At 45.8% G+C, this 13,685-nt stretch overlaps 1 protein-coding gene across 4 annotated transcripts; it reads left to right on the top strand.

The window, feature by feature from the left end:
* Positions 1-9: 9 nt before the first annotated feature.
* LOC105561239 (RE1-silencing transcription factor B-like) lies at positions 10-12,609 on the top strand. 4 transcript variants are annotated; one of them, XR_001008891.1, is made up of 8 exons: positions 10-113; positions 4,817-5,161; positions 5,444-5,590; positions 5,982-6,142; positions 6,277-6,564; positions 7,313-7,553; positions 7,623-9,936; positions 10,190-12,609. XR_001008891.1 is itself a non-coding variant. In XM_012011041.1 (8 exons), the coding sequence occupies exons 3-8, from the start codon at positions 4,817-4,819 to the stop codon at positions 7,881-7,883; spliced, it is 1,443 nt and encodes a 480-aa protein (XP_011866431.1). In that variant the 5' UTR covers positions 10-113; positions 1,852-2,250; the 3' UTR covers positions 7,884-12,609. The 4 variants fall into 4 exon arrangements, 3 of the variants coding, with proteins under 3 accessions (XP_011866431.1, XP_011866432.1, XP_011866430.1); XM_012011041.1 differs by adding an exon at positions 1,852-2,250 and having other exon boundaries at positions 7,623-12,609; XM_012011042.1 differs by having other exon boundaries at positions 6,277-6,558; positions 7,623-12,609.
* Positions 12,610-13,685: the final 1,076 nt, after the last annotated feature.

Here is a 13,685-nt window from a genome sequence, read left to right as displayed (position 1 = left end):
GCTATTGTGGGGGGATGGTTGTATGCCCGTGGCGCATTTCATACATCCGAGTGTAATGGTAACCAGATAGAGAGGCGCCGCGCGCGGGGACCATCGGCCGGCGTTAACACCCGGTAAATACCAAAAATCCAGGCCGTGCGTCGCGCCGCGCGAAAAATCCTCGCGATCCCGCGTATATACGAGGTTCCTCACCCTGCTCTTCCCGTCCGTTTAACGGACCTCGCGAGAGCTTACTTCTCGTTCCCGCCTCCGCTCTCTTTACCCACCGATCTCTCTCTCTCTCTCTCTTTCTCTCTCTCTCGTCTCGCGTCTCCAGGGACGCGGGATTACCCCTTTTTTTTCTACACCCCTCGCTCTCTCTCTCTTTCTCTCTCACGCGACGTGACGTGCCGAAACGTGACATGTGTCGATGGTGCACAGTGGTGTACGCGAGTGCGAGACACGGCTCCCGAACCGACTTTGCGCCGCGTCGCGTATAGCCGCGGATATTCGCGCGGTCGTGTCCGTGCGTGGCTGCGTTGGTGCGCGCGCGCTCGACCGAGTGATCTGTGACGTCAGTGGTCCGATCGGTTGTCACCTGTCAAGCCGATGCCGACGTGTCCCTCCCCTCGCCCCTGGCTATCTCTCTCTCTCGGTCCCCTCGGCGTCCCTCCCCTCGCCGCCAGCCCCCCCCCTCCGTCCGACTGTCTCTGTCGCGCCACCCCCTCCCCCTCCCCAGCGATGCAACCCGCGAACGCAATCCGATCCGCGCGCCGCGATCTCTCCCTCCCGCATCCATCCTCGCGCAATGTCCCTTCTCGGTTTGACCTACGCGATCGGCCCCCTCTCCCCGCCGCCGCCGCGTACAACCCTCCCCCCCCTCGCCCCTCCCCCGCAGGAATTTTCTCCCTTCTTCCGCACCCACCCTTCGCTCGTTTCCTCCTCCTCCTCCTCCTCCCCCGTCATTGTGCCAGCTTCCATCCTCGACCCTCTCTCGCTGCATCTCGCTTCTTGTCAGCGGCTATATGCCAATGGCGCGCGATCTCAGGCCCTTTCTTTCGCGGTCAACCTCGCGGGAGTCGTGCCGCCACGTACTCCGCGGGCGCGTCGCGCCCTAATCGGTCGTTCGGCCGCGCGACAGTTTTGCGCGGGAGCGATCAAAGGGGGCAGCCGGCGGAGCCGCGCCGTCGCCGGGACATCTCGGCTCCTACCCGTTCCCACGTTGGCTACGCCACTGATCGGAATCGCGCGATATCCATCCCTTTTCTCTTTCTTCTCTCTCTCTCTCTCTCGCTCTTTCTCCCTTCAGCGTTCCCTTGCGATTCTCTCCCGCCTCCCTTTTCCACCCTTTCCCGGCGGCAGCAGCTTATTCACCCTGGTCGCCTCTCTGCCGGCCCGAAAACCGAAGCCTCGGCTTCGAAGCTCGAGCGCGACCACCACCACTACTACCACCACCAGTAGCGGCAGCATCAGCAGCAGCAGCAGCAGAAGCAGCAGCAGCAGCAGCACCGCCGGCACCGGCAACCCCACCCCACTTACCACCCGCCCATCCACCCCTCGATATAACCCCGCTCACTCCATCCGCCGCGACGACCGCAGACACAAAAACAATAACAAATCGATTCGCGGCAGCGATGGCGGCGGGGCGAAGGGGGAAGGGGTCAGCGCGAGGGGTAGGACGACTGCCGAGGCCCCCGGCGCGATGCGAGGGAGAGGGCACGCGCGCGTGCGACAGAGAGGGAGAGCGGGAGAGAGAGAGAGAGAGCGAGAGAGAGACGGGGCGGCGAGGAGAAACGTCCTCCCGTCGGCGGTACCCCTCCACCCACCCCCGGCCCCCCCGTATCTCTTTCCCTCTTTCTGGATATTGTATAGAGAACGTTATGCTAAAGTATGCATGCACGAGGGTCGGTCCAATGGTCAGGAATCTCGCGAGTTCGTTCGCTCTACAGCGGCACGTATCCGGACCCGCGGCACTCGTTTCTTCATCTCGGCCCCGGTGCTCGCGGATCCGCGTCGGCGACGCCGCGTCCTACCTCGCGTCAATCGTCACCACCGCCGCGTCTTCGTCCACGTCTTTCCCGGCCTCGCCGACGTCGATCGTCATGTGTGTCGCGCGGGAGGAGGCGGTGCTAAGCCGCTGCTACGCGCGTGAACCCTTATTCGATCGGTAAGGTGGAGATCGGCCCGGCCTTGCGGCGGCGGCGGCGACGAGGGGGAGAACACTGGCGGGGGATGATTCCAGCGTAATGACGATCGGCCCGAATTGTTGCGGTAGGCCACCATAGGGGCGCCCCCCCGCTCCACGAGATAGGGGGGAACCCCCTGGATATTCTTGCCATTTTCGCGTGCGACCCTTTCGCCGTCCCTTACCGTCCCGCATTTGAGACGCGAGCCGCCAACGCGAGAGGCTCTTTCGCCGATCTCTCCGCGGCGCCGCGGCGCGCCCGCGACAAACTCGCTCTCCTCTCCGTTTCTTCGACGAGTCTCTGAAAGCGCGAATCGGCGCATCCGCGTACTTTACCTCCCGCGCCATCCAATTCCGTTATAATAACGCGCAAAGATTTTCATTTGGAGGAGATTAATTAGCGGACCAGCTTGCGGGAACGGACGGTCCATTTTCGCAGTCGGAATCGAGCACCCTGATCCGATCGGGAGGGCTGCTCTCGACCGCCGAATTTCTGCTCGACGCACGTGGATAAAGCTAGTTTTGTCCGTTGAGACTGTAGAGAACGTTCCTTCAATCGTGTCCACTTATACCAGTATAGATTTCGCTTCAATCTCGGCTTAACTCTATTAAAAAGAGATGAGCGGTAAGTTTAATCGCTACTAACTTAAACCGAGATTGAAGTTGATCCGCGCCGATGGAAGCGAACATTGGGGACATTTCGTAATGTCGGGTGCAACCGATACGTCACGAGAATGCCTCGAGCTTCAGTTTCACCCCCGTCTAATCGAAGAGACGTGGCCTACGACGACTGGCACGAGCGCGAAATGATGCACGAGGAGGCGAGCACGCCTGAGGAAATATAGATCGAGCTATTCCGACGGTACCAGCGGTATAGATCCGCGTAGAAACAACCTTGCGCGAGGGTTGCGTCTTGATCGGCGGCGTGAAATATTTTGAGAAAAGTCGATGCGCGACTCGCGTTCGGGGGGTCGTGCATTTTCGGCAAAGCACTAAGAGAGAGAGAGAAAAGAGAGAAATGAATGGGAGGGGGAGAATTTTAGGGAGATAATCTTTCGCCGCGCGACACTTTCTTCCGCTTCGAGCACGTTTGACCTCGTAACTCGAATTACCTACTCGAGTTCGAATTACCCTCCATGCTCCATCGCCCAACGCCTCTCGACGTGCCTCTGAAATGTCTTCGTCCAACGTGCGCAATTGTTGACGGATACTCGGGGAAATAGCTGCAAAATTGTTACCAAGTTATCTGGGGACAACTGTTTGGACGATTTTTTTTAAATGACGTCGGTTAACTGTTAACTAGAGTCCAGCCAACTCCCCATCTTTTTCTATCTTATTGTCTAAGAAGAGACAGAGAATCAATTAACCGTCGGTTAGCAGTTAACCGACGTTTGTGAAACTCGCCCTAAGGAGAGGTAAGTTAACTGATAGTCGAATCATATGTATGCCTTTGTTTTAACTGAGAAGAGATATACATATAATTTAATTATTAGTTAGCTTGCCAAGTAGGCCCTTAGGGCCGGTTGCTCCAACCTCCTGGTAAGTTAACTAAGGGTGTGTTCCCATTCGTTCTCAGCACTACTGCCAGTACTGGACGGCATTGCTGAATTCGGCTTCTGGGACAATCATTCCCGAATGCAACCCCAATATCCTTCGTAATAACATAACAGCTATTCTTTTCTAAATGCAGAATCCGCACCTTTTCCTTGATACTAAATGCTCAAGACTACTTGGAGTATACTGTCGGTAGTACCGAGAGAAAATGGGAACACACCCTAATAGTTAAATCGCATATGTGCCTTTGTTTTCTTTTTCTTCAAATTAAACAAAGATATGTTAATTTAACTATTCGCTAGCTTACCAAGAGGGTGAAAAAAATCGACCCTTAATCGAACGCACGCTGGAGCTCGATAGACAGCGCATATAGATAATGATTTTCCGTATAGGTAACAAATACTCGGCACGCTTGAAAATTGCACGTAAGTATTGATTCGAGGGCCACCACTAATCTCTCTCTTCTCGCCCCCTACCCTTCGCCCTTTTTATACCGTGCAGTCCATACAAACATAATGAGGCTCGAGCACCGTTTCCAAGCGATTCAACCTTTATTAGGTCCGGAATATTTTTCTAATTTTATATTCGAATCCTCTGCACGTAATCTCCGCGACAATTCAATCATACCGGGTGGATATCCCAGTAAATGCATCAAACGCCGGGGCAATCATTTTTTTTTTTTTAAGAGGGAGATTTATCAGGTTTACCTCACACGTGAGATTACATTTTTTAAGAGGCGAGCCAAAAGAGTGGACTCGCTCTATTTTAATCTCGTGCTCTCGAATCAACGATCAATTCCACCAAGGCGATACAGTTAAAACGTATAGTGAACAAAAATAGTATTTGCACGTCCAATCTCCTTTCGAAATTATTTTCCATCCGAAGGTATCGCTGCATAATGGTTTTCAAAGAGGGGAGCACATTTTTTTACGTGTATACATTGAATAAAGCGCTTTGCGCAGCAGCTTTTTTTTCCACATCGTATTAATCTCAGAGTGTGTTTGCGTGCAACTACTTGTTTTTCTTTACTCATTGCGAAATACGCATATCGTCGTACTCGTGGTTGCTATCAACGGGCAATCGTGACGCACATTCCAGATGGAATATGGGATCTGGAGTCTTCACGTCGCGGGTGAACTTTGGGGTGACCCGCGTCTCGCCCGAAGGCATCCGATTCTGCCTTCCGGCGCGACGCAGATCCTGCCAAGGGCCGCGTTCGCCCTGAGCGCTCTGCACCGGCCCGACATGCTGCCGCTGCCGCTGACGGCGGCGGGGCCACCCTACGTCCCGATGGAGCTGGTCACGAAACCGGCCTCGGTCGCGTCCACCAATGCCGAGGACGCCGACGACGCGGAGAAGAGCACGAACGGCGAAGACGAGGATCCTCCGCAGCGCGACGACAACGAAGGTAACATCGAAAAGGCCGATCAAAACGAAAATCAGGTAAGACAATCTCACTGTTATCTCACCGTTAACAACGTTGAGCCGAGAAGTCTTCGATGCTTGAAGCTAGTAGTCCTCGAATCGATCCTCTATCGAGCAAGAAAACAGAAGCGCTGATACAAAAGTAATTTATAATTTTGAAATAGTTGGCAAACAGTGTTGAACGAAGCTGCACTGTGAAATCTCTGATCGGATTTGGAAGCCTGAAATTTAAATCATGTTAGTTTAATGACGAATACGAGCACAGGGTATTCTGTGTTTTTTTTTACATGTACCGATCAGACTTGCGTGCCAAACGAAAGTAACGACAACGAAGATGCCGGTGACGAGAGCGATACTGGTAGCACCAACAGTTCACATCGATCGGCAAACAACAACCTGTCAATCGCGAAGCTTCCCGATCCGATGGCGTGCTTAGCCCTCGACAAGGTCGGTCTGCTGCGTTTTCCACACTGAACAAAAATCTGGTTGCATTAATTAGAAATCGGGTAGATTTAACCAGTCGTCTGTTAGAAAATGGACAAATCAGAATTTCTTTAGGATTTACTAGATGTGTAGTGAGGTCTATCAAATTTCTAGTAACGAAATATCGAGCCCTACCGCGGTAACTAGAAATCCAATTTGGTTTAACCAAAATACATTCTATCATACGCGTCTTGTTGATACAACCAAGGCATTTTTCTCGGTGTATATTTTCCAATGTATGAACATTTACTTGTTTGGCACATTCGAATCTGAAACCGATTCGTCGATGATTTTTGTAACGTGACGCAGCCGTATACGAATTGTGTATTGTTAATATCTTGTCATGAATATCCAGGAAGGAACGGTGACTCCTGTTCTAAACGGCTGGGTGCTGGGTGCTTACACGGCGATGCTGGGCAGACTGTCTGCCGCCACTGCGGCACTGGAGGCGACGGAAGTTCCCAATATTCCCTCCGACAGTGATTCCGAGAGCGAGCATTCATCCTACACCGAAAAGTACGGATAAAATTTGGCGTAGCCGCAAACCACGGTTACACTTAGCTTTTCTTCAAGATCATTTTCAAGATTTGATTTGAAATTTGGCAAAAAAAATTCGGAGCCAATTTGACAATAACAATACGTGGTTCAAGATCGAGAGGCAGCAGTCCGAACGTGAGCAGCGTTCATCGCGGCTACTCGTGCGGCTCCTGCGATGTGGTGGCACCGACGAGACCGGCCTTGAGAAAGCACATAGCCGATTACCATCCCGCTCTGTCCGGCACGGAGACCGGGGAGACCAAGAGGTGTCCGTCCACGGGCTGTGACTTCACGACGAGCAGTAGGTGCGAGATGGAGACGCATGTGGCGGCGCATGTGGCCCAGGGGATGACGCCTACGGGGAAGAAACGCTCGCTGGCCTTGCAGCGCGTCAGGTATAGGTACTCGAACAACTTTATATAATTATATTTATAAAATGTGTTTTATCGAGCAAGAGATCCTTTCGAATCTTTTATTCTTACCACGAGATGAAACTCTTATCCAGGTATAGAATCGGGTGTAGTTCCGAAAAGTACGTACCGCCGATTTTTTCGAAACTCAGTACTCCGACTGTATTTTGGCGCGCTGATTACGAATGTCATAGTGAAAATTGGCGACTACTTGATTTTCATGATGAAAACCATGAAAAACTCATAAAAATTATAGGTTTTCATCTCGGTATATACGGAAAATTGTGATAAATGTTTTAGACAAAAGTTTTAGATCTTACAGAGATAAACATTATTTAGGTTCTATACATTTTCATCATACGAATAACAGTTTTCGAGTAAATTGAGTTTAAAGACAGTAACAGTGTTGACACTGTTGGACCGTCCAATTCATGTAGGATTGTGTGTGTGTGTATGTGTGTGTGTCCTTAAACGAAACTATGCCTCACCAATTTAGCTGAAACTTATCAAGATTGTGCATTTTTGTCTGAAAAACACGAATCTGTAAGTTAAAACCATTAGTTGGCACTAATAAGAAAGTTATCAAGTGTTATCGAAATACTGAGTTTCGAAAAAATCGGGGGTATGTACTTTTCGGAACTTTATCCATAGAATCAATGGAATAAAAGAGAGAAATGTACATCTCTTTCTTCATGGGGTACATCGCCTTCTTTCAACCATCGTTTCGCAATGTTCTCAGGTACGAGAGGGAGGAGTATCGGTGCTCACTGTGCTCGTACGCATGCACGATCGAGAAGGCATTTCAAAGACATCTGCGAGCGCACGCGAGAGGCACCGCGCCGGAGACTAGGGTGAGTTGCGCCGTCTGCGGTGCCGACCGGTCGTCCGAGGTCGATCTGAGCAGGCACATGCGAAGGCATCGCGACGACCGATACTTCTGCTGCGATATCTGCATCTTCCGCACGGTGCAACTGAAAAAGGTACTTGAAATATTACTTGCTTTTTCATCAAAGACTGTCAATGTTAATTGTATCTCGGAATTTTTACAGCTAATACAGCATCGTCGCATGCACACGGGAGAGAAGCCGCATCTGTGCCCGCACTGCGCCTACCGAAGCGCACGTCGTGACAATCTACGCAGCCACGTACGGCGAGTGCATAAAAAGGAGAACCTCTATTGCGACACCTTCAGCCCGCGCGGCATGCTAATCACTCCCTCGCTGTTGGCTTCCTCGAGGGACACCACCGAACCCGATTTGGTACAGAGCCCGGCATCCTCGCCGTCCTCGAATCCGGACGCGACCAACTAGCGAAAACGCCCCCGAAGAACGAAGAGAAGAGCAACGGCTCTAAGAGACCTGCGAAAAGAGAAATCTGGGACTCGCCTGTCCTTTATACGTCCTCATTTTGTCAATACTGCGATCTAGATATATTAGAATTTACAGGAAGGCTTGTACAAGTGCTGAACTTGGCGGACAAACGAAGAAGAATCGCAAAATAGGATAAAAATTGAACCCCCCAAAAAAATTGGAAATTATAATTTTACCGAAAAGACAATTTAAGAAGTAAACTAGAAGCAGAGAGTTGAGATAATTTACGAAATTGAATAGAGAAATGAAGTCGATCGAGTAAAACGGATTGTTTCCCAAATCAGCATCGGCAAGGCTTCCCTCTTTTAGACGTTAGGAAACGTATAGATTATTGCATGCGAACGTCGATAATTTAATGTAACCTTTGAATTCTAACGAGATCTTGTATTAGCTATGTAAACGTCCAAGTGTTACATTACGTAGCCGATTCGATGACGATCGGTTGACAGCCCGTTCACGTCGATCGACGACGACGAACGGGAAAAGCTGCAAAATGGTGCTAAAATCGTAGATTGGATCATGGAGAAAGACTGAAAGTAGAAACGAATTCACGGCGCGACGTGACGTCCATCTCTTTTACGCTCTTCCCGCACTGACCGCCGTGACTAAAAAAAGAAAATAATAAAAAAGGAAATTACAATTCAGTAAAGTTTAAGACTGCAACTCTATGCTGTTCCGGGGATTCTCTTGCTAAACGTTTACGATATTTTATTGTTCTCCATTAACTATTGGATCGTTGATTAATTATACCAGCATCTGCAGCTTTAATTTTAATTTCATCCTTAATCTTTTTAGAATTTGCTACAATTTTAACATTTCACAAATTTATTTTAATGTTTTTTTTGCTTTGCGTACTACTTATGATCTTATGACCTGGTATTTAATTCCGAAATGAGAATTTTATTTTTAATATCGTTCAGGGGCAAACGATGATCACTATATTTATGCACTTCAACAGATTCGAGCAAGAGCTCGCAATACTCGCGTGTGTACCAAGGCGGATGCACGAGACTCGATCGAATCAGGCCAACGGTTAATGAGATCAATAAAAGCACCGAGTCACGACACAACATGTTGCGAGGACCCCGGCCGGGATGGAAAGGTGCTATTTTACGAAGATTCGTTTTAACGTTACGTGTCTAGTATATATAGTTCGCTCGCGCTGCACGAATCATCATGCTATAAGTACAATTGTTAAGTACTTGTTAACACGAATACATTGTTATCGTTGCCTGAGTTGCTGTTATCGGTTTTGTTAGTACGTTGTACTATTACGGACTAATAATACAAGAACGACGCACTATGATTATGCAAGTAAATTATGACGGATAGCGTAGTGTATAACGCGAGGTGAAGCCTAACGCGTTTTATTTTGCAGACGATGACGATCCAAGACATCTCCATAGAAAAGATACCATTATACTCACTTTACGTCTTTAAATTATACTAAAATTCTATTCGCTCTGTACAACACTCTATACAACGTATAGCACATTTTTTAAAAATAGCATAATTGTCATCTGCAAAGTTTAAGCTCGTTAGACGCATCCGTTCGCTATCGATATAAGTGTCTCGCGTACGTTTCTCTCTTTCGGATCCAAAACCATCCCCGACGATCGATCGCTTGCTCGTGCGAAGGGGGAGAAAGCGAACGAGATGAATTGTAATTGTCGGAAATATGTGTCAATTTTTAATGTATTATACAAATACGTTGTAGTCGATAAACGATTTTGAACGGCGTCTCACGTCAAGTGGCACGAAAGGATTCGTGCACCATGACACGCAAACGATGATTCGTCGTCTCATCGAGAATGACATTCTCGCAGAAGAATATCGTTCTACTATATAGACGCTATAGCCATTACTATACAATACTATGATAAACTACAAGGTATACGATGATGCGAAGCCGAAGCTGCACGGCATAAGGTTTCACTCCCCCGGCACATTTTAACGCTTTATATTCGAACGCATTGCGTTTGTCGAACGTTAAGTGAGTTCTTTTTCCCACTGGATTAACATTATCACTTGTACATTTAGCGACTGAATTTTTGTCAGCTCATTACATGTTCGCATCGGCGGTGTTATCTTCGCTAGAAGTATCGCGAGTAACGTAGATCATTCCGTGCCAAGTAGCATAAATTTTGAAATAAGCCGTAATTACGAGCGAATGTGATTTAGATTTTAATTAATTATATTACATAATTATATATATATTAAATATTAAATTATATTTTATCTTTTAGGTATACGGATGACTACTATAGTAGCCAAGATGATTACGATTATGCACGGAAGTTGGTAAAAAAAAAGAAGCCGTTTATTCCGGATTTTACATAACGATGTAGGCCCGTTCATCCGAAAGCAGATGGTTTAACATATACCGGGTGTGCGCTATAATTCACTTCGACTATGCCGAACGAAAATCATGAGTTATACATGCTGGTATACGTGCTATTTTGCTTTTGATATACATCGGTATATTTTATATTCGTGAAGCATTGCATTTACGGTGCAACGGGTTTCTCGACTTTTTATATACATGATTTTACACAAAGCGCTACCTTGACTGCTGTAAAGGACGACTTACTTTTCCCCATTTCTCGTCCGCGCATATCTACATGTCGTTTCGAGGATATGCCGAGCGCGCGTTAGCACATTCAGAATATTTATATCACGAAATAGTTTATCGGTGCGCGTCGCGACGCGCATAACTTACGATACCCATAACGAAGGAGGTTTCTTGTTAATTACACGTCCGCAGTTAGCGTGACTGGCTCCGTCCGCCGTTAGTATTTACTTGGAGTAATTGTTTATTTTTTATTTCGGTCAAAAGTCATAGCACAACTCGGATAAAGCGTTCCGTACGCCGTACGTCAGGGAAACGGTCGCCAGGAGTTTGTACATGTGATAGAGATAATGGAAAAGTTCCGCAGAGACGAAAGATTTGCGACATCAGTGCGGCTGACACGTTTTCTGGCGTTTCTCGTAGTTCGCGAAAACGTAGTTTTCCCGATGAGCGTGCCCGATGAGCGCCTAACGAGAACGCCTCATTTTATCGTATCGTCCGAGCGATCAGTCTCAGGTGCTACCGAGATTTATTCGCATTATTATAATTACGAGCTCATAACTGATAAGCAGCGGCGCCGTGCCGACATTACGAACAAAGAGAACAAAAAAATAAATAAATGCGTGCCAAAGTGACCCCGATTATAAGGGGATGAACGATGTTCTACGGAAGGAAGATACGCGAGGGGTGTGTAAGCTGCTCCGGATGTGAAACGTGCGACCAGATTTCTTCGTTTACGGACAGTCGCGCGGTTCGACTCCTTACGGTCTAGATTGAATCTCTGTTTAATTAGTTGACTTGTGAAGAAAGAGAAAAGAAAGTACCCTGGATACTAAAATCACTTAAACGTTCAGTGAGCATAACGCAAGCATAATTTTTTAGATAAACAGAAATACAATTTCAACATTTTAGTCGCATTATTGTAGACATCCTTTTTGTTTTAAGAAATTCTCTCCGTCTTTCTGTGTACTTGAGTTTCTTTTCCTCTGGGAGGTTTCACAAATTCAACGAAGAAGGCGAGTCTCGCAAAAGTCCGCAAACGCAGAAGGATTTCAATCTGATTGTTCGCTTCCGCGTTCGTTGCGAGCGTAAACTAGTTGTTACAATCTTTTAACTGTTGAATTTTTGCTGTAGCAGTAAGTGTCTTAACGTATACCTTATATAAACTACACGATAATATATTCTATATTAATGTTTCTTAGATTTAAATCTAACATACTGGACGGACGTGTCCACGACGAGTGTCGTCGCTTGCGCTCTCTTAAGTTCGAATTGAAATGCTCTCTTAAGTGCTCATTGTTGGAATCTGCGAAACAAAGCGACTCGGTTATTTACGTCGCGAGATCGTATCGACGACGTCGAGAGGATAAAGAATGAGAAGGTCAAGTGTTTCAATGTAAAGATATTAACCCGTGGATGACAATGTGGTTACTTGGAACTGATGGCATTTATCGAAAGTAAAATATTTCAGACTGGAACTTGGTAATACTTTTATTTGTAAGTGACTGTAATTATCGTATTACTACTTATAGAAAAAATTAACTCTGAAAGATGTAAACTAATTGGGCATTAATAGACTTTCTTATTCGGTAAGAAAGTTGCAAGGCGACGAAAACTTCATCGGAGAACGTCCGGCCGGTCGTCTTAAAAATTAATACAATCTAAATGTGATAATATATTTGCTATTAAATTATGACATAACGATTACATTATAATTAATTAACACTGCGCGAAAACGTACGAAGAACAAAGAAAAATAAGCAATTTTAAGAGTCCGTATACATTGAACGGTGGTGGCGTTACGAGGGTGATCTGAATATTCGAACTATGGCATTTTTTCTGCGAGATATGCAAGATCGGCTGAGCGAGTACAAAGCGATTAGAAAATCGACACTGTCGAGATCTGATCGAAATTAATACGAAAATAGATGTGTAATTTTTTATAGATTAGTTCTTTGCGCTAATCCTGTCCTTTTTAATGTCATTACTTCTCATGCCAAATTTTATCGTTACGTTTCAGGAATAACTAAGATAAATAATATTCCGTAATAAACGGAGAATAATATTAATAATTATCTAAGCCATAAAAAAAATGCCATATAGACAGTATATTTATATTATTCTACATTTTTCTTGTATTATAGATGTCATATCATTATTTTTATCTATGTATATATATATCTTTAATTAATTTTGCTGTTCTACAAATAATGCTCAAGCGCAAAGAATGAAAAAGTGAACAAATCACGTCACCCTTGCTGACTCCGACAGGAATTCGAATAAAAGTGCGAAGCCGCGTTTTGCTTGCCAAAAAATAAAGACTCTTGCGCTCTACGCATAATATATACACACAAATATATAATTATATATAAATGTACGTGTATGTGTGTGAGTGTGCCTAAAGATTTTTTCCTCGGATTAATCTCTTAAAACTTTCTATGTCATTGTCTTTCTCTCTCTCTATCTTTCTCTCTCGCTCTCTGTCTCTTTATCCTACGCTCTCGAATCACATGTTGCAGTCGTAAACGATTTCGAAGAACTATTATTGTAGTTTGACGATTTCGAATTACATGGCAGATTCACGATGCCTCGTATCCGTCGCCACGTGACCGGATTAATTATTAAAATCATCTTGTTGCGATATACATAATATTAATTTTTAATTCGATACGCTTCGCCTATATGCTAAGACTGTAATCATTTCTGTAATACGAATATTACAGAGTTGAAATATCTCGTGAATTTTAGAAATTTACTATTATTTTTTTGCACAAGTATATTCGTTAATATAATTAAGAGGTTTTCAGTACAAACCGTATATTTTTTTATTTGCAAAATAGATTGGTACGGGGTGTCAAACAGCTATTATTATTTGGATAAAAGCGAAGAGAGGAGATTGAATCGTTTATCTCAGCCCTTACCCGATAAGTTTCGCAAAACGATTGTTTCCCCTCGATTGTTATCTCTTTATTTCAATTAAGCGTGCAGAGAAGTATGTCAAATTACAAAAATGTTTTTGTTGCACACGGACCAACTGTCTCATATTACAAAGATAAGCGAGAAATCATTGCTCAATTGAAAATTACTTAATAACGATGATGTAATTTGATCGTCCATAGACATTCCAAAAATACATACATGTAGAAACGAGATCACACACGTCACTTGATTTC

Source organism: Vollenhovia emeryi, unplaced genomic scaffold (assembly GCF_000949405.1).
Source record: "Vollenhovia emeryi isolate VEMERY1.0 unplaced genomic scaffold, V.emery_V1.0 DF939209.1, whole genome shotgun sequence".
Taxonomy (NCBI): domain Eukaryota; kingdom Metazoa; phylum Arthropoda; class Insecta; order Hymenoptera; family Formicidae; genus Vollenhovia; species Vollenhovia emeryi.
This window is presented reverse-complemented; position numbering and strand designations above follow the sequence as displayed.